This window comes from Wyeomyia smithii, chromosome 2 (genome assembly GCF_029784165.1).
Source record: "Wyeomyia smithii strain HCP4-BCI-WySm-NY-G18 chromosome 2, ASM2978416v1, whole genome shotgun sequence".
NCBI lineage: Eukaryota > Metazoa > Arthropoda > Insecta > Diptera > Culicidae > Wyeomyia > Wyeomyia smithii.
This window is the reverse complement of record NC_073695.1, coordinates 32,752,588-32,773,538: the sequence shown is the minus strand read 5'-3', so window position 1 is coordinate 32,773,538 and position 20,951 is coordinate 32,752,588. Positions and strand designations below refer to the sequence as shown.

Sequence of the window (20,951 nt, the reverse complement as noted above, 5' to 3'; positions counted from 1 at the left end):
GTAAGCCAATTAACCTCGCGATTCTCGTTGCCGTGGTTTAATGTAGAGCCGTGAATAGAGCTGTACATTTAACTACGGCAACGAGAATCGCTTCATGACGCTATTCGCGCTTACTATGTCATCGGCCTCAGTGCACCAAGCTCTGCCTCTTTTAAATGAAGGTATAGAGGCAGTAGGCAGAGTTAAGCCTCCAAAAATGCAGTGGTGTGGTGCGCAGGGCACTGGTAACGATAGGACAGGCCAGTATTTGAACTATATTAGGCTTTGCTTAGGTTGTCGCTTTAATTACCTTTGATCACCACACAAGAGCGGCGTAGGTAATTCTCGGCCAATTGTGGTTTCAATTCCCAGGTTTAACCAAATGATATGCTGCAGTCCCAATTCGCCGTTGTAGCTTTATTGACTGTATGTAGTCGGTTTGAGTCGTCCAACTCAGTTTACTATCCATTGGGGTATCACGACCTCATCTGATTTTTGTGAAAAGGTGGGTAAAATGCCATCTGGTCCTGGAGATTTCATCAGTTCAAAGGAGCTTAGTGTCCAATTGATTTAAGCTTCCGTGAACAGCCTTCGAAAGAGCTGAATTGAGTCGTTGAGCAGCAAAATGTAGATTTTGCCCCAATTCCCCTACAATGTAAAAATAGGTTTATCTGCTGACATTTTACGTAGATCAGACTCCTACCATTCGATTTCTGAGACTTTTTTACCCAAAATAAGATATAATTTGACTACCACTTTGAGATATTAGCGAATTACCATTAATACTCAGAAATAATCGATAATATTTTGCTTTGTGAAATATACTAAAACTATGCCAAACCCGGTTTCGTAGAATTACCGTTTTGAGCTCAGTTTTTGTCCGATTTGAGATTTGTTTTTTTTTTCAAATGATGGGTAAAAAGATGCTAATATGTGGACAAACTCTTAGAATTTTAATATTTGGCCTCAAAACAAAATGGCATCGAAAAAACATAAAAAATTACCGGTTTCTCAAAAATTCAAAATGGCGCCATTTTTGCCCCTTAAGTTGAAATATGTTCAAAGTCAGGGAAATTTTGTTTTGCATGAAAATACACAAAAATATATATCCAGCTTTCCACGAGCGGTAATGGCGGATGGATGGATACTTGATGTAGGTTGTCAAACTGCAAGTTCATTGGAAATTTCCATTGAACTGAAACTAGTTAGATGAATTTGACATATAATGGAGGTTGTCATACTACTAGTTCAATGGATTTGTCCATTGAAATAGTATTATTATATGTCAAATCCATACAGCTAGTACCAGTTCAATGGAAATATCCAATGAACTATAGTTTGACAACCTACATTGAATGTCAAATCCATCCGCCATTACCGCTCGTGGAAAGCTGGATATATAGAAGCCAAGGCAGAAAAAAAGTCAATTTTTGTTGCACTGTGTTATAAATATAAAATTATAATATATCACAAATGCGCAAGATTTTCTTTCTGGACGTGTTCAAGGACACTCGTATCTACTCAAAAACAAGTTTGTTTGTGCACAGAAACGTCCAGAACATTGAAAAAAACAATTTTGAAACTCAGTTCGGAAGGTAAAATATCCATAATTGGCAATGTAAAATATACAGTCAACAAGACACCAAACCCTCCATCTAAAATGTTCAAAACTTAATGCATACCTTTCATTCGAAGAACCATATTTGAAACAGGCCGAATAAAATCACCAATATTATAAATTCCACCGAAAAAATCAAAAAATTTCGTATTCAAAATCTGCTTTGCTTTTGCCTTCTAGTTTGACAGCTGTTGTGAGCCCCGAACAAAACAAATTGAAGCAAAATAGTTGCCATGGGAAACCCCCACTATCTATGAATCTAGTGGTAATAATTATGGGGATTCAATAATAATTTTAAGTTTTGCAATTTATTCCAACTTTTGCACTCAAAAACCCCTATGTGCGACGTCACGATGAATAAATTCTGCCTCCAATAGGGCTTTAAGTTTCTCAATTTTAGACAACTTCTTCGGCTCTTTTGCTGGAGATGAGTTTTTACTGGTAGCTCCGCCTATGTTCTCATTCGGAAACGCTGTTTGCTATTGCAACCAATTTTTGACTTTACACTCAGTGGGGAGTAATGATTGCTCACTCTCCTCAGCTTCACCACCCACAACACCCTCGGTATCAAGCTATAGTTTTACTGCCTCTTTTATCTAGGTGATTGCAGTGTTTTCAATTTACCAAGTAAAGAATAATAATCTTGATCGGTGCATTGAGGAAAGAGACACTTATGTCGAATTCGTTTTTACGGCATATACCGTCCCGTACTACACTTTGCAGCTGAGAAAAAAAAAACACTTTCCGAGCAGTTGCAATGGTGTGTGTAATACCAGAGGTCACAGAGCTGTCACTTTGTTTGTAGTCCGCGGGGTAGCTGCACCGCAAAAACTAAAACGATATTAATTGTGAAAATTTTGTTGATATTGCGTCTGGATGCGGTATATTTTTCCAAGTCATATTTACAGTTCGCTCATTTTTATCTTCCCCAACTGCACACACTGTCTGCCATTGATGGACTGTTTTTGATACTTTTGCACGGAAATGCAACGAACGATTTTTAAACATTCAGGCTTCACGTTCACTGACCCATAAGTGTAGAGGGGCTGTACAATTCTTTGTTCCTATAAACAACTAATGCTATCTTTTTGAATAAAAGTTATTCCTGAACAGTACCATACCAACACCAAAATTTACCAAAATTTATTGTTTTTGTCCAGCAAACAAGCTCAATGTTAAAATTGACAGCTCTACAGCGCACAGTGGGGAATCGCTGGCCATCAGCCAAAAAAAAATTTTTTCGTTAGCTGTTTTATAATATTTTTTCTTTATTGCTATAACATTTAAGTGTCTAAATCCAAAATTTGGGCGCAATATCATGAAATCTGAATTTTTAATGACTTTTCAAAGCTTGGCGAACTGACGTTTTTTGTCTTTTTTTGAAAAAAAGTATATTACTTTGAAACGCTCTGTAACTTCAATGATAGCTTGGATTTTTTTGATGTCAAAAGAAAAGTTGTTGTAAATATTGTGCAAAACAAACCCTCTTCATTAGATATTGTAAAGTTTGGTTATAGTAGGCCTGACACTGAAAAAAACTAAAAAAAATGTGATTTTTTGTAGAAAAGTAGCTTAAAAGTTCATTTGCCGCAGTTTGCCACGGTTGTGACTACATTTAAAATGTAGGTTAAAACATAAGCTTTCAAATGCATACTGTCCGCTGTAGCGCAAAACTGCGCAAATTGTCACTTTAGTGAAAAAAGTAATAGCAGACTTTTTTAGTTTTTATTTTTGAAGTTGAAATTCCATCCAGGATTAATTTTAATCATAACCATGATACCCCAATAATGAAAATTTATGATATCGTACTCAATCCGTAAGGATAAATTATAAATTTGGGCAAAAATCACAAAATTTATCAATGAAAAGTTATATAATAAGTGTTAAACAAGAAAACAGTAAACAAATCTTTATGAAATTTTAATTATGTCAAACTTTATCACTATCTGCAAATTTAAAACAATATTAAAAACATTCAGCCCTTTTCAATTTATGATCATGAAATTCGCTAAACTGATTGAAGTGTCAAATACTAGCAGCAATTCATTATTCATACCATCAAACTCCGGCTAACAATAGCCCGTTTGAAGGTTGCTTTACTTCGCACTCGTTTGCATACAAAAGTAAAGCACACATTTTGCTTTATGAGAAAAAAACAAAGAACAGTCGTCACTCTTCGTATATTTCGTATTCATTTAGAACGTTGTGTCATTCCAGTGTCTTGGTTTTCAAATTCATAAATTCGTTGAATTTTATTATGGAGCCTTCATCTTCATCGGCACCATCTAATTAAATGTCTAGTAAGTTGTCAATTCATGGTGTTATACATGTATTTAAATGTCCTCTTACAACCATAGAAACCGGATTAGGAAGATAACATATATATGAAACAATGAAACATCGAAAATTACTAGAAGAAATGTAAATTGCAGCGAAAGACATTTTTCCTGCTGATAAGTATAATGAACTTCAAATTTTCTGGAAACAATTCAACACAAGATTTAAGCGATCAGCGGAAGATGATGCTGATGATGATGACTTTTTCAATTTTTAATTAGTTTGTATTACTTATTTTGTTTTAGTTTATAAAAAAAAATATATAAAAATATATATATATATTCAGGCAAAATTTGTTTAGTTCGAGGGGTCGTCCATAAATTACGATTTTTTTTTTCAATGGGGAGGACGCCCGGTGGAATTACTTGTGGTCAAAGATCATATAATTCTATAAAAAAGGAAAAAGTGCCAAAAAATATTATAAATTGGGTTTCGTGCTTTATGGACGGCCCCAAACAAAAAATGGATGCCAAATTCGTGTTCAGCGCCCCAAAATTATGTAAATACCAAGTTTTTGTCGCATTTATCGACACTTTTTTTGCTTGGCCAGCCTTTGTATGGAGTCGCCCCACTGTGCAGCGGTTTGATTTTGGATACGCACACCGACGCGACGTGAAGTACGTACATCATCGGTAACCTAGGTAACCTACCACGACGTTGAGACCACGTTTTTTTAAGAATAGAATAAACAATTTTGGAGCTTTGACTGCATGAATATTGAAGCAGTGATTTGAAAATGTTCATTCAACGAAATATTGGAAAAATTTATTTATTCCGAGGAATTTTAGTGTTGAATCCTTACACTCAAAATATTTCTAACGTTATAATTACCGGAAAAGTTATGTGAATATTTTCCACTGTCATTTTCATGTAGATTTTACGTGATTGTCATTTGAGTTCATCATGAACTGGTGAGATGATTTATCTTGTGTATCTTATTCAGTAGACATATGCATTTCATGTGAGTTTCGCGTAGAATTTAACTACCGGTAAAGTAAAAAGCATTTAAATGTCTGATAGGTTCTACGTTTTATACAACGTATAATTTTCATTTGTGGTTTCCCAAATTCCTTAGAGACTAGGAATAGTTTTCAGAAATTATTCAAATATGTTGCTTGATAAGTCGCACGGGCATGCAAAATTCGTAAATGAATTAAACGACATACAAAATAGCAACATGATATTGCGACATTCGTTGGCGATCATCACTGTTAGCTGCAACTGTTTATGCTCAGGAATTGCAATTTGAACTGAATCTGTGTGAAATCTCGATGCCGGACTCTTATGGTTTTTCTAAAGCTCGCTTATTGGGAAGTAATCGAGGAATTCCTTTCATGTTCAAAGACTGAATCAGACAACAGCTTCGCCATTTTGATTTCTGTGTATTTTCGCACGGAGAGTTCACGCAATACTTCATTCTGTTTGACGTTGCCAAGTTGACGTAGATGCTACGTGATAAAACATAGTATGCATGTGATTTTCACGTAAATGTTATGTCTGTCACATAAATCATGCAAAATGACAGAAAATGAATAAGTACAGGAAATTTCACGTAACAATAACGTGAAAAATATTTTGAGTGATACATTCTCCGCGAACGTCGGCCTAATGAGAGGAATATTGGAGTGGATCCCTCTATATTATATTTATTGATACCATTTCACGAATCGACGTAACGTAAACCATAATTTATTTTTCTGTAATTAAATAGATTATCTGTTGTTGAATTAGCGACAGTCGGCGTTGTTTGATTTTTTAAGGGTACCGGATCTATTATCGTCAGGAGAGTAAATGATGTCCTAGAAAGTTAATTGCTTGCATGATGGTTTTTCATAATGCAGGGCATCTTCTTGAAAAAGATTTGTTCTGTATGACTTCATTAATCTCCCGGACAATAATTGGACAAACGTGACGATAATAGAGCCGATACCCTACATTTGAACTATCCGATAATGTGGAGATAGTATAGTAAATAGCGTGTCGGATGACACTTTGTAGAATAGCTATAAAAATGACCAATGAAATATTAAGAACATTAGTTCCGTTACAATTTATCGACAAGTACTATTACAAAAAGTCCCAGAATGAATTTAATTTGCGCTTTCGGTTTGGCATTCTTTGTTGTTAATTTTGTCAGTGCAGGCGATGTTTTCGATGACTCTAGCAAAGAAACTTGCTACACTCATGAAAATCTCCCAAATCCAAATGAATGCTGCACCCGCCCACAGTGGGTAAATCATTACATTCTAAGACCGCGCCGTTTTTCCACATCCGAGGTAGACAACTACCGAGAAGAGAAATCATCGGTGAGTTTGGTACATTTTAATAGCTTCAATATTTATTACGTGTGGATTTTTACAGTGCACTGCTAGAGGTGGAATGTATAAAATTGTGATTACTCTAGTGGATGACCGGGTGAACGATGTCCGTTTGTTCAGACCACGACAGCTAGGGGATGGTAAAAATCCGCCCTGGAAAAGCGTGATAGCAGGTGCAATGAAACTTTGTAAGAATAGGATAACGGCTGCTATTGGGCGTCAAATCCGTGACGATCAAACGATGAAAATTTGTCAACAGGAGAGTGAAGTTTTTGAAGACTGCCTGAATACGCAGATATTTTCGGTATGATGTTTTTTAGCACAATTGGTGGGCATTATGTGAGAAAACAATCCGGGTAATTTCAGCGCTGTCCATCGAATTCGTGGTACGAAAGTGAAGGATGTAATATGGCAAAAGGACACTTAATGCAAGGATGTCCTTACAAATCACTTGGGGATGTGGCAACAATTATGATGGCTGGCGAGGATACCAGCACGCAGGATGATGAATCTATGGAAAATATTCAGTAAGATGCTGATGTTACTGCCACCAGTGATGGTTATTATTAAAAGCAACGGTTTTTATTTTTCATTAACGTGTTAAGATAGATATGCTTGTTCAATATGTTATAAAAATGCCCAGCTTAAGATATAAAAAATAAATAGGAAAACTTAAAATGTTTTTTTTTTTTTCAAATTTCATCGAGTAATCGTGAATCGATGAATAATCAAAAAGAAAATTGCATACCCAGAGATACGAAACTTGCCGCATCCATTATAGAAATGCGCCTAAGAGTTATGCATTCGGTTGTGTCTACTTGTTGGCTGAATCGAACTGTTTAAATTTGTATACTCCCACAATTCAAAGCTTTCGACTATTCTGATGATATGGTTTTTACAACGAGTATTTAATCAAGTTATTGCCCAATACATTACACCTCACATTGTGGAAACGATATTGACCCATAAAACGGTATGATGCTTCAATACAATGCGCTCGTCACGCACGAATCGGAGAGTCTAAATTTAGTCGAGCAATTCTAGCTGCGACATAGGTCATAACAAGCTAAAACACCCGTCATTATCGGTCTCAAAATGCCTAAATAATTCACAAAAAGCCAATAAATTACTTTATTCACACACAACAAATAAATGCAGTAAAAACCATCAATTTGCCAATCGTTATAACTAAAATACCTAGCTTTCATTCATCGTCCCATCATTCTAGCAGAATCAGTACGATTGGGCGGAACTCAAAGTGAGACAAAGTTTGTGTAGTCGTAAAATCAGTGCGAAATCAGCATGTCAGGAGATCCGGTGATGTTGACGTTGGCTGCGGTGATGGTAGGGCACAGTTACAAACAAATAAAAACGTCGGTATCTCGAGAAACCAGCTTCCGGGTCGTTGTTCTTTTATCGACGACGCTTGTGGTTACACTTGACTACTCCCGGGTCATGGCAATTGAGGCAGCCATCGATTGCACTCGTCCGCCACTGAATGTTGTGGGTTGATGCAGCAGATAGAATTTTACGTGGTAATTTCAATAATTTCGTTGTAGCATCCGAAATACTGCTGCCTAATGCCACCTCTTTTGGACAATGTGCTGCTGCAGGGGTGTAAGGATATTCACGGTCCCGAAGACCTGAGGCGGGGTGTGATACACGAGAAAGGCAATGTGAGTTTTGTTTATCTAATTTAGAACAATTCTATAATAGTAACAATAATGGGAACGCCTCACAAACAATGCCACGTGGGCATATTTTGGTTAATTTTTATATATTTTTTTACTTCGAATAATATACTTTTTTCAGCGATTCCATATTAAGTTTACCGCACCTTATCGAGAATCGAACGATGTGTCTAATTTACAGTGTTTTTTTCTACGGAAACATTTTTTTTTGTTCACACAACATTTATTTGACACGGTGCAATACAAATTAAAGTTTTACGGAGCCTATATATAATGCCTTATGGTCTAATATATCTTATAAGATAAAGGCAAATTTTTTATCCTCGCTGCCGACTACGAGCTCAAACTATATCCAATACCTACTAAAACTAACATGGTTTTTTTATCCGAAATTCGTTTCGCTGTTAAATTCGTAAACATTTTGATACAAGAACATATTCAATGTAAGAAAAATTATCACTGTGATTCGAAAAGAGCATTAGTTCTCCAAAGTCCATACATTTAAAATATAAAAATTATATTTGTGTGTGCTTTTGTTATCAAGCCATGCCCGTCTTGTTGAAATTTTTTTTTTTTTGAAACTATTAGTATTCAAAATGCCTCCCCAGCTGGTCTTGAGGTACGATGCTGGCCTAACAAGCCAGTCGTCGTAGGTTCGAGTCTTGACTTGGGAGAGACTGTTGGTGTCAGTAGGATCGTAGCGCTAGCCCCGCAGTTGTCCTGTACACTTAACAGTTGGCTGCGAAGTCTGTGTATAGTAAACAGAAGGTCAAGTTCCAAATCGGAATGTAGCACCAAGGCTTTGCTTTTTTTTAGTATTCAAAATACAAATTTAAATTAAATGTCTTCTAAAATACATGAGTTCTTAATAAAGTAAAAGACAAGACAATCTTTGTCATGAAATATGTGTGTCGCTTGTTTCAAAGGTTCATATTAAATTATGATTGCATCGAGTAGGTATATATCAATAAGTTGGACTCGATGAGGAATTTCTTATTTTATTGCAAATACTTCTTTCGATAGAAAATAAACATAAGAAGGATATAAATTCATAATACAGAAGAAATCAAAACTTCTATCGCCTTATATTTTCAACACAACATCTCGTCTTTTGTGCCATCAAAATTTTCTAAACCAAATATCAAAATGGTTAAAAGTGATTGTTTAAAAGCGATTGATCCAAATGACGCAAGTTGAATGATTTGTCGATACTTTATGCTAACGTTTGCGGTAAAAAATGGACTTTTTCAGATGGTGATGAAAAAAAACTAAGACAGATAATTGAGTTGGATAAATTTCCCATTATTGGTAATTATACCCAAGCAACCAGAAGTTCGAATTTCACTTAACAAACGGACTTAAAAGTTCACATAGGGTTTGGATTTGGTTCCGCGGAACTTTCTTGCTGAACAACAAGACTCATTACTCACAAACCGAACTTCATTCTAAATAAAGTACCGTCTATACCTGAAAGCAACTTAAAAGTTCATGAGAAGCTGCTTGTTCCCCTTTATTGGAACCTTAAAGTTCACATAAAGTTCACACGTGAACTTCAAAACCCCCGGAAATTAAAGTTCGGTTAACATTTTATCCGTACTTCTAATCAGCATGAAAGTTCAGTAGAAGCTGCTTAATACTCTTCATTGGAACCTTAAAGTTCACATAAAGTTCACACGTGAACTTCAAAACCCTTAGAATTCAAGTTCGGTTAGCATTTCATCCGTACTTCTAATCAGCACGAAGGTTCAGGAGAAGCTGCTTGCTCCTCTTCATTGGAACCTTGAAGTTCACACGTGAACCTTAAAGCCGCCGGAAATTAAAGTTCGGTTAGCATTTTATCCGTACCTTTAATCAGCACGAAAGTTCAGGAGAAGTCTATGTCGTACTCCATTTCCACTTCAAAGTTCATGTTAAGTTCTGACTCGTGGTTTACTCTACTTTGGCGAAAGTGAAGTTTGCTTCAAGATTAGTGATAAAAAATGAGTTTTTCAAAAGCAATAAAAAAGTGGTCTGTTTTATTATCATCGGAATTTTATTATCTAAATTAATGGCAAAAAGACAACAAATCTATGATTCCAATAGGTAATATTAGGATGCTTAAAGGTTTCTCTATCTAAACACTTTCTTTTGTTACTTTACAGGAAATCAATTATGAATTTAGATACTCATGAATGTGCAGGTCAAAAGAAAAAATATACCGGATGTAAGCTGTGAATTCCTGTTAGACATTTGCTGTGCGTGATGCTTTCATCCATGAGCAATTTGCCCAAATCTTGGGTGTTTTTTTATTTAGGCCACAGGCCACAGCATGATGTTGCCGGTTTTGGAGGTCCGAATCCATTGCTCGGACACCACCGAGAGTTGCGTGTTCCAAGGCGTTCGTCGTTTCGACTGTGGCACATAGCATATCTATTGACCGAAAAAGTTTTTTATTAATTTTGAACATTTATCATATTTTGTATATACTGCTTACCAGAATAAAATTTCAGTTAACGTTTGGAAGGAAAATATTGCGTACACAACCTTTCTCAATTACATTACAAACGAACTGCAGCAAAATCAAAACAAACTAGAGAACTGTCAGACTTAAGTTCACATTGCGTTCCGCGCGTACTTCTTTTGAACTTGAAAGTTCAGAAAAAGTTCCGCGTCAGCCTTTTCTGAACTTCCTAGTTCGCATGAGGTTCCGCCTGTACTTTATCTGATCTTTCAAGCTGAAAGAGAGACCCGGTATGTTTCTAGCCATGAACGTGTAGGTAACGAAGAGAAATCAGCACATCGAGTAAAATCGATGCTGGTCTCATATAGCGGGAACGGAGCAGTGGTATGAATCTAGGCTTCAAAGAGGGAGGACTCGAGTTCGAAGCTCGGTGTAGTAAGTTGCAAAAAAAATATGAAATCGAATAATAAATGGAGCCAGACATTATTCTTCTGATCTAAATTTCTTCAGTAAATGATTATCATGGGATTGATGAAGCAACACGAATGATGAGTGAGAGAATTGAAAAATTGCAAGTTAATTTTTATTTTAAGTATTTTGAAGTTTTCTTTTCAAGCTGAATAGCGCTCTGTTCAGCGACCTAACCGAACTTAATGTGAACTTTCTAGTTCGGTTTAGAAACTGCTTTGCATGCTACTCGAAATTAATTCAACAAATGCGAACTTGAAAGTACGGTTAGTTACTTAAAAACTGAGCTGTATAGAATTCTATTCATGATACTGTTATCCGAACTTTTGGTTACTTGGGTATTATCTTATTTGCAAATAAAAATTCTACGCCCTTGCGAGCGGCCTTCCGGCAGTTAACCGGAACATTCGCCATGGCGGACGAAAACATGCGTGCAGGCATGTTTTTAAGCGCTTTCTTCGTTTTTTTTTTTCGTTGGGCGGATTCGCCGACTTCGGTACCAGCCGCTTCATTTCCTCCAACGATCGCTTCGAGCAGTGAGCCGACGCCAAATCTGGCCAGAACACCGTGTCTTCGCCCTGATGGTATTTCTTGATAAACGACATAACTTCTGGCAGGCACTTCCTACTATAAATTTCCCCATTCACGGCCAGCCCGGAGCGAAAGAAGGGCGGCTTTGACATCCCCTTCTCGCTGATTGTCAGTCAAAGCAACACCTTCTTGGGGAACTTGGTGTAGAATAAATTTCACCTCGGAGTTCACTTCCTTCGTGGGAGAGGTGAAATACGAAGTACCCTGCCAGTCGATGCCATCCAGGGTGAGATAAGTCTTGTCGTCCATCACCACTGTGACGTCGCGATTCGCCGGGAAAATCGACTTGACCATCTTATTGAACCGCTGTCGCTGCGTCATTGCCTGCAGCTCCGAGACCAGTGGACGGGACTGCTGCTTCCTGACATGTATGTCCATGTTCTCCAGATACTTTTTCATTGTTTTACCGCATGCACCAACCTCCCGGCCAAGAGCACGCAGCGATTTAGCCACTTTTCCCTCGGTCTTTCTCTCCAGCATCCTTTAAAGCTTCTTGTCGCTCAGGGTCGTTGGCTGTCTGGAACCGGGCTTTTTTTCGATGCTCTGATCGTTGTCCGATAGTGTCAAGATGTTGTAGATGCCGGATCGAGCATACCCAGCGTCCACAAAGTGCCGCACGATGTCCGCTTTTGACGTGGTGGGGTACCGTTCTTTGAACGCGAACGCGCAGTAAGAGTTTGACTGATAGAGCGGTCAATTTTTTTTTTGCTAACTCATGGGTTACTATGATTGATGATGCATGAGTAGTTTCATCAGTGCGATTTAAGGTAAACCTATGAAAAATCGGCAATTTTTGTTAGTTTTTTAACCGCAAACGTTATATGCATATATTGAGTTTACGCAGAATATAGCTTTAAAGGCAAAATCCGAAATTGAATAAAAACAACTAACTATGGATAACCGAACCATTTTCTTCGAATAACCAAGTCCTAGATAATCCAGACCGATGTCATGACAACAGCTTCCTGAAGCCGCCGCCGATGATGATGGCGCTACTGTTGGAAATATAGTCATAAGCTCCGTTCATTGTGCCGCATGTGTTGCTGTACGGATTTTCTGCGTGCTTCTAACTATATTGGATGTAAGGCTATCCGGAACGTGTTGAAACATGTTTGAACTTGACCATTTATGTCCTGCACAAAATCCATAAAACGTTCAAAACAAAACAATCGTTTTTCGCTTTCTGCATTTTTACACACTTTGCAGCAACAGTTGATCTCGCACGGACGGTGCTTAATTGGCTGTTTCGCAAGCACTGACAGCCTTTTGACGTATAATCGAGCCAGAGAGCCAGAGAAAAACGGCTTCAAACGAAATGTATGTGTATGACGTTCGTGACATGGATGTGAGATAATCGAGCTTCTTGGTGCCAACTGTGGGGAAGGGACAAGCGTTTTTTTTCTTATTCAAAGAAAACGGTGGCAGAAAAATGTTCCCGGAGATGCTGCCCCAAGTGAAACAACATGCTGTGATTGGTTCCATTGGTTTATAGAAGGTAATTTAAATTGTTTTAAAGAGCGTCTCTTTCCCGCCTGTGAACAAATGCTTCAGCGACAGAAAAGGAAGGGTTTTCTACATCACATTGTAACGCGTAATGTAAAATGGATTCATTACAGAAACCCAAAGAAAAGAACCTCATGGGGACGTACGCTACGAAAGTTATGCTGTGAATTTTGCAGGACCAAGTCGGTGTTATTGATTGAAAAGCGAAAAATGGCCATGATATAAACAGAGGCACGACAAAGTGATTCTACTGCATGACAACGCTCGATTTCATACTGCCAAAGTTGTTAAAAATTGCATAGAAACGCTCAAATGGGAAATACTACCATACTCGCCGTTTTCCGCAGATATTGCACGGTCCGAGTATCTCTTGTTTTGTTCGAAGGCACATGATCTGACTGATCAGTATTTCTGCTTATAGTTATGAAAGCACAACGAACACCTTCTTGTAACGGTATTTGAGCTTTACCCGAAAGATGGGATATAGTTGGACAAATAGCAATGGACAATACTTTGAATGATTTATGAGCAACTTTTTTCCGAAATAAAGCTGCTTTTTCATTTAAAAAACCTAAATTAATCCACCTAGCGGTCAGACCCAGCCTTTCTCACTCAAACTTATTATTTGTAAAAATAGAAATAGAACGCTTCAATCCAATAAATGTGTATTCACTTTTTGGGTTCTAAAATAATGATGTTGAAAATGAAGTATAAAATATGAAATTTGATGTAATGTAAATGCTCAAAAAATAGCGAAACAAAAGAAATGACTCCTAATTTCGAGCAATTCAATCACGTGCGATACCGAGAACATTAAAATGGTACGATACCACATTTAAATTATATTGTGGCCACATATATTGATTAAAGCAGGTATATTTTTAAATAGCCTTTGAATTTCTTTTCTTTCCATAAATTTTGAACCACATATCAAATTGTTATGATGTTTGTTATTTGTAAGTTTGAGAGATGACTCGTTCGTATGACACTAGTTATGTTCAAATAAGTCGTGTAATCTTTGAGATAATAGAATTTCGTTGTTTTATTAACAATTTAATACATAACGGTTGCTTAGTTCGATTATGATCAAATGAAATAGGAATGTAAATCGGTTGTGTACTTTCTGAGATAATGAAGTTTCGTGGTTTTCACAATTCGGTACATTACAGACGAAGTTACAGTTCGATTTTAGTAAAATTCAATGGGGTGTTATGAGTCAGCTAGACCTTTCATTTGACACTAATTTCGTGAAAATCGGTTCAGCCATCTCTGAGAAAAGTGAGTGAGCTTATGTATTCTTCGAAATATGTTTCTTTTCATAGCTAGATTTCATATTTTAAACATAACAGGCAAAGTAATATTCCGATTGCAAAAAGAATAATCAATAGGGTCTTATGGGGTAACTAGACCTTTCATATGACACTGATTTTGTGGAAATAGGTCCAGCCACCTCTAAGAAACATGAGTGAAATTAAACAGTATTCAGAAGACGTTACTTTTCATAACTTTTGAACCACACGTTCAACCTATATAAAATTCAAAAGTTGAGGGTTTTTAAGATAGCCCGTTCATTTGATACCAATTTTATTGAAATCGGTTGTGTGGTTTCTGAGATGTTGATGTTTCGTGATTTTTACATTTTTAAACATAATCTCCAAAATAAAAATCCAATTACAATGAAACTAAATAGGGTCTTATGGGGCAACTAGAACTTTCATTTGCATATAATTTCATTGAAATCGGTCCATCCATCTCTGAGAAAAGTGAGTGAGTTTAAGTAGTCTTCGGAATATGTTTCTTTTCAAAGCTGGATTACACATTTTCAAACATAACAGGCAAAGTAATAGTCCGATTGCAAAAAAATCAATAGGGTCTTATGGGGTAATTAGACCTTCCAAATGACACTAATTTTGTGGAAATCGGTTCAGCCATCTCTGAGAAACATGAGTGAGATTAAACACTCTCCAGAACACGTTTCTTTGCATAACTTCTGAACCACACGTTCAATCTTCATGAAACTCAAAAATTAAGGGTTTTTTAAGTAGCTCGTTCATTTAAAACCAATTTTGTTAAAATCGGTTGAGTAGTTTCTGAGATATTGATGTTTCGTGATTTTCACATTTTTGAACATAACCTTTAAACTAAAAATCCGATTGCAATGAAATTCAATAGGGTTTTATGGTGCAACTAGACCTCTCATTTGCAATTAATTTCATGAAGATCGGTCCAGCCATCTCTGAGAAAATCGAGTGAGATTGGGAGAGCGTTACATACACACACATACACACACACATACAGAAAATGCTCAGCTCGTCAATCTAAGTCGATTGATATACGAGATTCGACCCTTTGGAGCACTTTTATACCTTTGGTTTTTCCAGTGATTGCTATACCTTTCTAGGAGAAAGGCAATACAGCGAGGACTAAGGTGCGCTTCTAATAAATTTCAAACTTTATTGCGAATCTTTAGTAAGCTGTATTCGCATACACTAGTTGTTTGTTTCGTGAGACTTAAAATTTATGGAACAAAAGTCTAGATTTATCAATTTTTTAGTATAATTTCATTCAAAGAACAGAGCTATAAATTGCTACTACGATACCTAATTTTACAAAAAAAAAAAATGAGATTTTTGCGATCAATAAAATATAAAAGATAAAAAAAAACTCCTCTTTCAGTGCTACATGGAGTGTGCTATGAACGCTACCGGCCTTTTAACCAATGAAGGCCTGGATCAGGTGAAAATTCTACTGCTAATTGGAAGTCGGCTTAGTAGCCAGCCTCGATTAGCGCAGGCATTCACAAACGCCGTCACGGTTTGTTTCCAAAGTGCACCACAGTGCATTGTGGTTAACAATAGCGGCAGCAGTATTAAAGGCAAGCATTGCAGCAGCACTGCGGCTGATTTCATCGGTTGTGTGAATATGCACTTGTTTAAGGTAAGCTACTGGAAACTTTCTTCTCAGAAGCACAAACATATTTGTTTCAATATTTACAGAACTGTTTGGATGAATACTGGATCAACAACAGTAACTGCCATGTACTCCGGAAGTTTATTCAGGCTTGCCCAGTGCCAACATAATAAAGACCCGTTCTACATAAACCTGTTTATTTGTAAGTCATTTAAAATCGGTAGACATTAGTGCAGTCGCGGTATCGCTAATTGGTTATGTACACAAATAAACTCGGCAAATCTCGTACCACACCCGCAGCAGTTCCTCCGTCCGTCACTCGCGTGGTGTCATCTTGAACTTGAGGGCACCCTCCGGAGCGTACATGAAAGTGACAACGTATTTCAGTGGATCATGGTGATATTCAAGCTTGTAGGATCGCAGCAGCTTAGCCAGCAGAATTTGCATCTCCAAATCGGCAAAGCGGCGCCCCAGACACATTCGTGCCCCGTAGCCATAGGGCAGGGTGGCGAACGGGTGTAAATTATCACCCGTGCCACCCTGGCTGAGTTTGAGCCAACGCTCGGGTTTGAAGCTCTGCGCGTCGGTTACGTACTCTTCCATCGTACCAGTGACAAGATTTGGAAAGACGCATTGAACCTACAATGGTGTTAGAATTCGATTAGAAAATTGTTACTATCAAGAAATTGTTGTCAAAACAAACCCCCTTTGGAATTCGGTAGCCACAAATTACGGTATCTTCCTGTAGGGTCCGCCCATTACCAATAACGGTACTGTACACTCGTAGAACTTCCTTAATAAATGCTTTAAGATAATGCGCCTGGTCGAGCAACTGAATCGTTAGTGGCGTCTTTGGATCCGGTATAATCCGCTTCAATTCTTCGTACAACTTCTGCTGTTCAGCTGGCCGTGTTGCCAGCTGGTACAGGATTGAACACACCGCCATAGAGATGGTATCGATTCCGACAAGGATCAAGTCGAGCGCCATTACGACCGCCAGTTTCTCGTTGTTTTGACTTTTGATGACACGTTCCAGCAGGGATGGTTCACCATCCAGTGCACGACCTTCTTTCTGCTGCATCCTTTGCGTAGCGCTTTTAATGTATTTCATACAAACCCTAGATCATATACAGCTTTTGTTAAACCAGTCTCAAGCAACGTACAAAGCATACTTACTTCACAAAATAGTCCATATTGTTCACGTACTTGGACCATAGTGGCGTCGGGAAATATCTCCAGTAGGGCGCTTTCAGTTCCAGCGTAGCAACGTTTCGCAAGGCATATTTCGCAGCGTTTATGATTTGCTGGGGTTCCGAGTTCGGGTCCAGATTCGCCTCCAGGCAGCCCAACCGAGTATCCAAGGCGACCAGACCGATGCACTCCAGAGACCATTTGTGAATTTCGTTATCAAAATCGTCGGGCAATTCCTGGTTTCCGTCCAGCAGTTGGTTGCAACGGTCGATGAACTCCTCCGTAACCTGCTCCAGGGGTGTTACGTAACGGCGAACGGTGGACAGCTGTAGGACCGGTTTCTGCACACGCGAGCGGAACTCGCGCCATTGTTCTCCGTGACTGGAACAGTTATAAAATTTTGATTAGGTTGTTAATTGATTGCTTCCGCCATTAGCCGATATTATCGCTGCCGGAGAGGTTTGCCAATCTTTATTCAAATGCTGTATGAATATTTTTAGTTCAAATACACTCAATTTGGCAAATTTTTGACGTTTATACTGCCGTTCCAAGCATAGTTGTCCCAGCGTGCATAAGATTTGTGTAGAACATGGGACTACTATGATTGGAACGGCAAAATAGCAGGATTAGGAATTATTCAAATAGTGAAGACTTCGAGGTTGACGAACTGCTAAGTTTAATAAAATTGCGGAATATGTTTTGAGTTATTTGTGCTGGCGCCACGAAACTGTGTTCACACTTGAGGGCTTTTTCAAAGCTTGTAATAGCGATATGAAAAAAATTTTGCGAGAATATAAGTTAATTATCTGAAAAAGTTTAATTATTCAGACTAACGAAGCTGCATCAAGTTTTAGTGCGCTGCTTCTTGGAAAAATCTTTGAAATGGTCGAATTCCAAACTCGATTATTATATTTGTTTAATACTCGTGTTGTTTGCACAACAACTCAAATATGATTTGATATTAACATTTTTGGTGTTATTCTGACTTGATGTTTGTTGCTTATATAATAAGAACTTTTTAAACCATTATTTTTATCATTGGCTTTCCATAGCCTTCAGAAACGTTTTTCAACCATTTTGAGCTGAATTCTCAATCTATTTTTTATATGTTTAAGCCTTTCGAAGTTTTTTCAGATATTTCAAACTACAATTACGAGAATTTTTATACCTTTTTAAGTTAGTTTGATATAATCTCGAGTTCACTTCCTCTTCTCATCAATTTTTAAAGTTAATACATATTATTTAAAGATTGATGTTTGAAATGTTTTTTTTTTGCTTTGGAGGTGTTTTACAGCTCTTCAAACTACTTTCTTTTCAAATCAAATTTCTTTTGTGGCCTTTTTTCGCTGTTTAACGTTTTTTAGGTATTTTGGCCGAATTTTGATCATGTATATTTCTGGTCGTCTTCTAGAGATTTGAGATATTTTCGAGGTTATTTTATTCTTTTGCTTTTCTGGTTTCTAAACCTCTTTTCTGGTTCGTTTACTAAGCTTTCGAAGCGCTTCCAGTTATTTCTTTTGTTTATCTGTTGTTTTTGTTTCTTCTACTTTTAAGGAGTCTAGAAATCTAGTAAATTTTTATATCTTTTCTGGTTTGTACAAATATTATGAAATTTTTCGAGACTCATTGTAAATCAATCTCTAGTATACGTTTGAATAATTTTTAAGTTACCTCAGTTTTTGAACCCAATTTTAGTTAGATTAAGTAGTCTATGTTTGCTTTGGCTTATTTTTCCTTTAGCAATATTCATCAGGCACCTTTTGTAGGCTGAATTCTGACCGCATTATTCTCTCTGTTGTTTTGGACGCTTTTGATCATTTTCAGTTGAACTTGAAATCATGAACTTATTGTTTTCATAAATTGAAGCATTTATGATTGGTGCTAGCTGAATTCGGAGTTATTCTGGTTTCCTAAGTTACAGGTGTCTTATATTATGAATGAATTTTTTAGAAATCACAATCGGCTTCCTACATAAATTATATTATATATAATTAATAAACATGGTAATATTTTTTTGTTGTTTTTATTTTTGGTCTCAGCTGTTTTTTAAAAATAATTTTCTCTTTTCGACTAAATTGAATTTTTTGTCTAGTAATGCTCTTATTTTCGAGTTTTTCACACCATTAGATGCGTTTTAAGATTTTTGTTTAAACAATTATAGTCACACAAAATTACATTCAGGATTTTTCGTTTGAACTTTTCCTGGATTTTAGGGATGTTTTCCGTCATTAACTTTTGTATGTTTTTTCTCTTCTCTTTAGAGAGGTGTTAACGTTTTTTAAGGATTATTCTGGTATAAATTTGTAATAGTAATGTTTGTATTGAAAAAAAAATGGACAAAAAATGGGGATTTTTTATGGGTTTACCTTCACATGCACTGGCGAAACTACTCATGCCGTATCAATCATAGTAAACCATGAGTCAGCAGAAAAAAATTGATAGCTCTACGAGTCGAATTCTAACCGTGATGGCGAAAATTATAAGCTACTCCGTTCAGAAGTGTGCGCGTTCAAAGAACGGTACCCCACCGCGTCGAAATGGACATCGTGCGGCACTTTGTGGACGCCGGATACGCACGTTCCGGCATCTACATCATCTTAGCACTCTTAGTGAAGTGAGCAGACGTCCCGCTTCTCAACAAAATGTCCCGCGTAGAAATGCATCCCGCGAAATGTCCCTCGTTCATCTAAAATGTCCCGTGTGCCCTTGGAATGTCCCGTGGTTTCAATGAAATTGTATCACCAGATATCACACATCTTTACTGAGACAACGTGACTCTTCGATAAGTATCAATCTGTTCATTAATACCCTCTTGATTAATTTTGGAATCAATATTATTGTAATTCAAAATTTGAAAAGTAAACTTCGCGTTGTTTTAACCAGGACCTAATGCTGTAACCAGTGGTGGGTACAATTCCACAAAATCGCTAAATATTAGTTAGCGAATTAGCGATTTAATTAATTTTTGGTCTTTCAAACGCTAATCGTTGATTTGCTATATTTGCAGAGAAGTGACAGAAAAATTATTTACAAAAACTGTGGTGCTTATTACGGGAGTCACTTCACGGTGAAATTTATTTCACTCTCACGCTCACTTCACTTTTTCAGACCTATTCCCGATTCCACCTCAAGTGAGGTGACAAAAATCAACTCCGTGAAGTGAGATTGACATAGCGGGGGCCTAGTGTGGTTGGTAACGTCTTCACCAACCACGCTCGACGCCTGGGTTCGAATCCCACCGCCGACATAGGTGTCGATGGTTGTGAGGTGGCGTGATCCACTCACAACCAACCCAACTGGTCTAGATTCAATCCTAGCCGACACTGGGAGATTTTTTGAGGCGAAAAAATCTCTGGGGTCACGCCTTCCATCGCATGAGGAAGTAAAAGCCGTTGGCGCCGGTCCGTTAATAAACGGGTCGTGAGTTAGGGTCCTGGGTGTGGAGGCGCCTCACTGGGCGTCGGTGATTGGCCACAACAGTGGCGGAACTAGACCGACGGAAAATAAGCGAGAATAAAAAAAAAAGTGAGATTGACAGTGAAGTGAAATAGAGAATAGAACAAGTGAAATGAGCGAGTTTCCCAGCCAAAAATTTCAAGTCCCGGAAAGTCGATTGAGCTGAAATTTTGTATGAGGACATTTTTCGACAAGAGGAAACTTTTGAGCCCTTCCACTAAACGAAATTCGAAGGCAATTTTTTCCCTCACGTTCCACCAGCTGCAGCTCAAAAATTTGCAAGCCCCAGAAATTCGATTTTTTTCAAGGAAAAAAAAAGATTAGCCTTGTTACTGGAAAGAAAATCCCATATATATAATCACTAGATTACAAATCAATCGATTTTTAAACTGTCCTATCTTCGTGAAATCATTTCACCGTTCAAAATGGTCGTGAAATAATTCCACGCG

The 20,951-nt window shown here is 37.5% G+C and overlaps 3 protein-coding genes across 10 annotated transcripts in view; 2 read left to right on the top strand and 1 right to left on the bottom strand.

Annotated features, from left to right (window-relative positions):
- Positions 1-5,987: 5,987 nt before the first annotated feature.
- LOC129725413 (general odorant-binding protein 67-like) lies at positions 5,988-6,914 on the top strand. The gene is made up of 3 exons (XM_055681239.1): positions 5,988-6,240; positions 6,296-6,556; positions 6,619-6,914. Exons 1-3 carry the CDS (start codon positions 6,019-6,021, stop codon positions 6,781-6,783), a joined length of 648 nt encoding a protein of 215 aa, XP_055537214.1. The 5' UTR covers positions 5,988-6,018; the 3' UTR covers positions 6,784-6,914.
- A 640-nt stretch (positions 6,915-7,554) lies between these two features.
- Positions 7,555-16,163, top strand: LOC129725414 (uncharacterized). The gene is made up of 4 exons (XM_055681240.1): positions 7,555-7,755; positions 7,812-7,928; positions 15,622-15,882; positions 15,942-16,163. The coding sequence occupies exons 1-4, from the start codon at positions 7,555-7,557 to the stop codon at positions 16,023-16,025; spliced, it is 663 nt and encodes a 220-aa protein (XP_055537215.1). The 3' UTR covers positions 16,026-16,163.
- The window catches only part of LOC129725412 (probable cytochrome P450 301a1, mitochondrial), a 43,225-nt gene continuing 38,309 nt past the window's right edge, over positions 16,036-20,951 (bottom strand). For all 8 annotated transcript variants that reach the window (XM_055681238.1, XM_055681235.1, XM_055681231.1 and 5 more), the window contains exons 5-7: positions 17,032-17,427; positions 16,559-16,973; positions 16,036-16,494 (exon numbers count right to left, since the gene is read on the bottom strand). In XM_055681238.1, the coding sequence (XP_055537213.1) occupies positions 16,171-16,494; positions 16,559-16,973; positions 17,032-17,427 (1,135 nt within the window). In that variant the 3' untranslated portion in view covers positions 16,036-16,170. The remainder of the gene's footprint in view (positions 16,495-16,558; positions 16,974-17,031; positions 17,428-20,951) is intronic.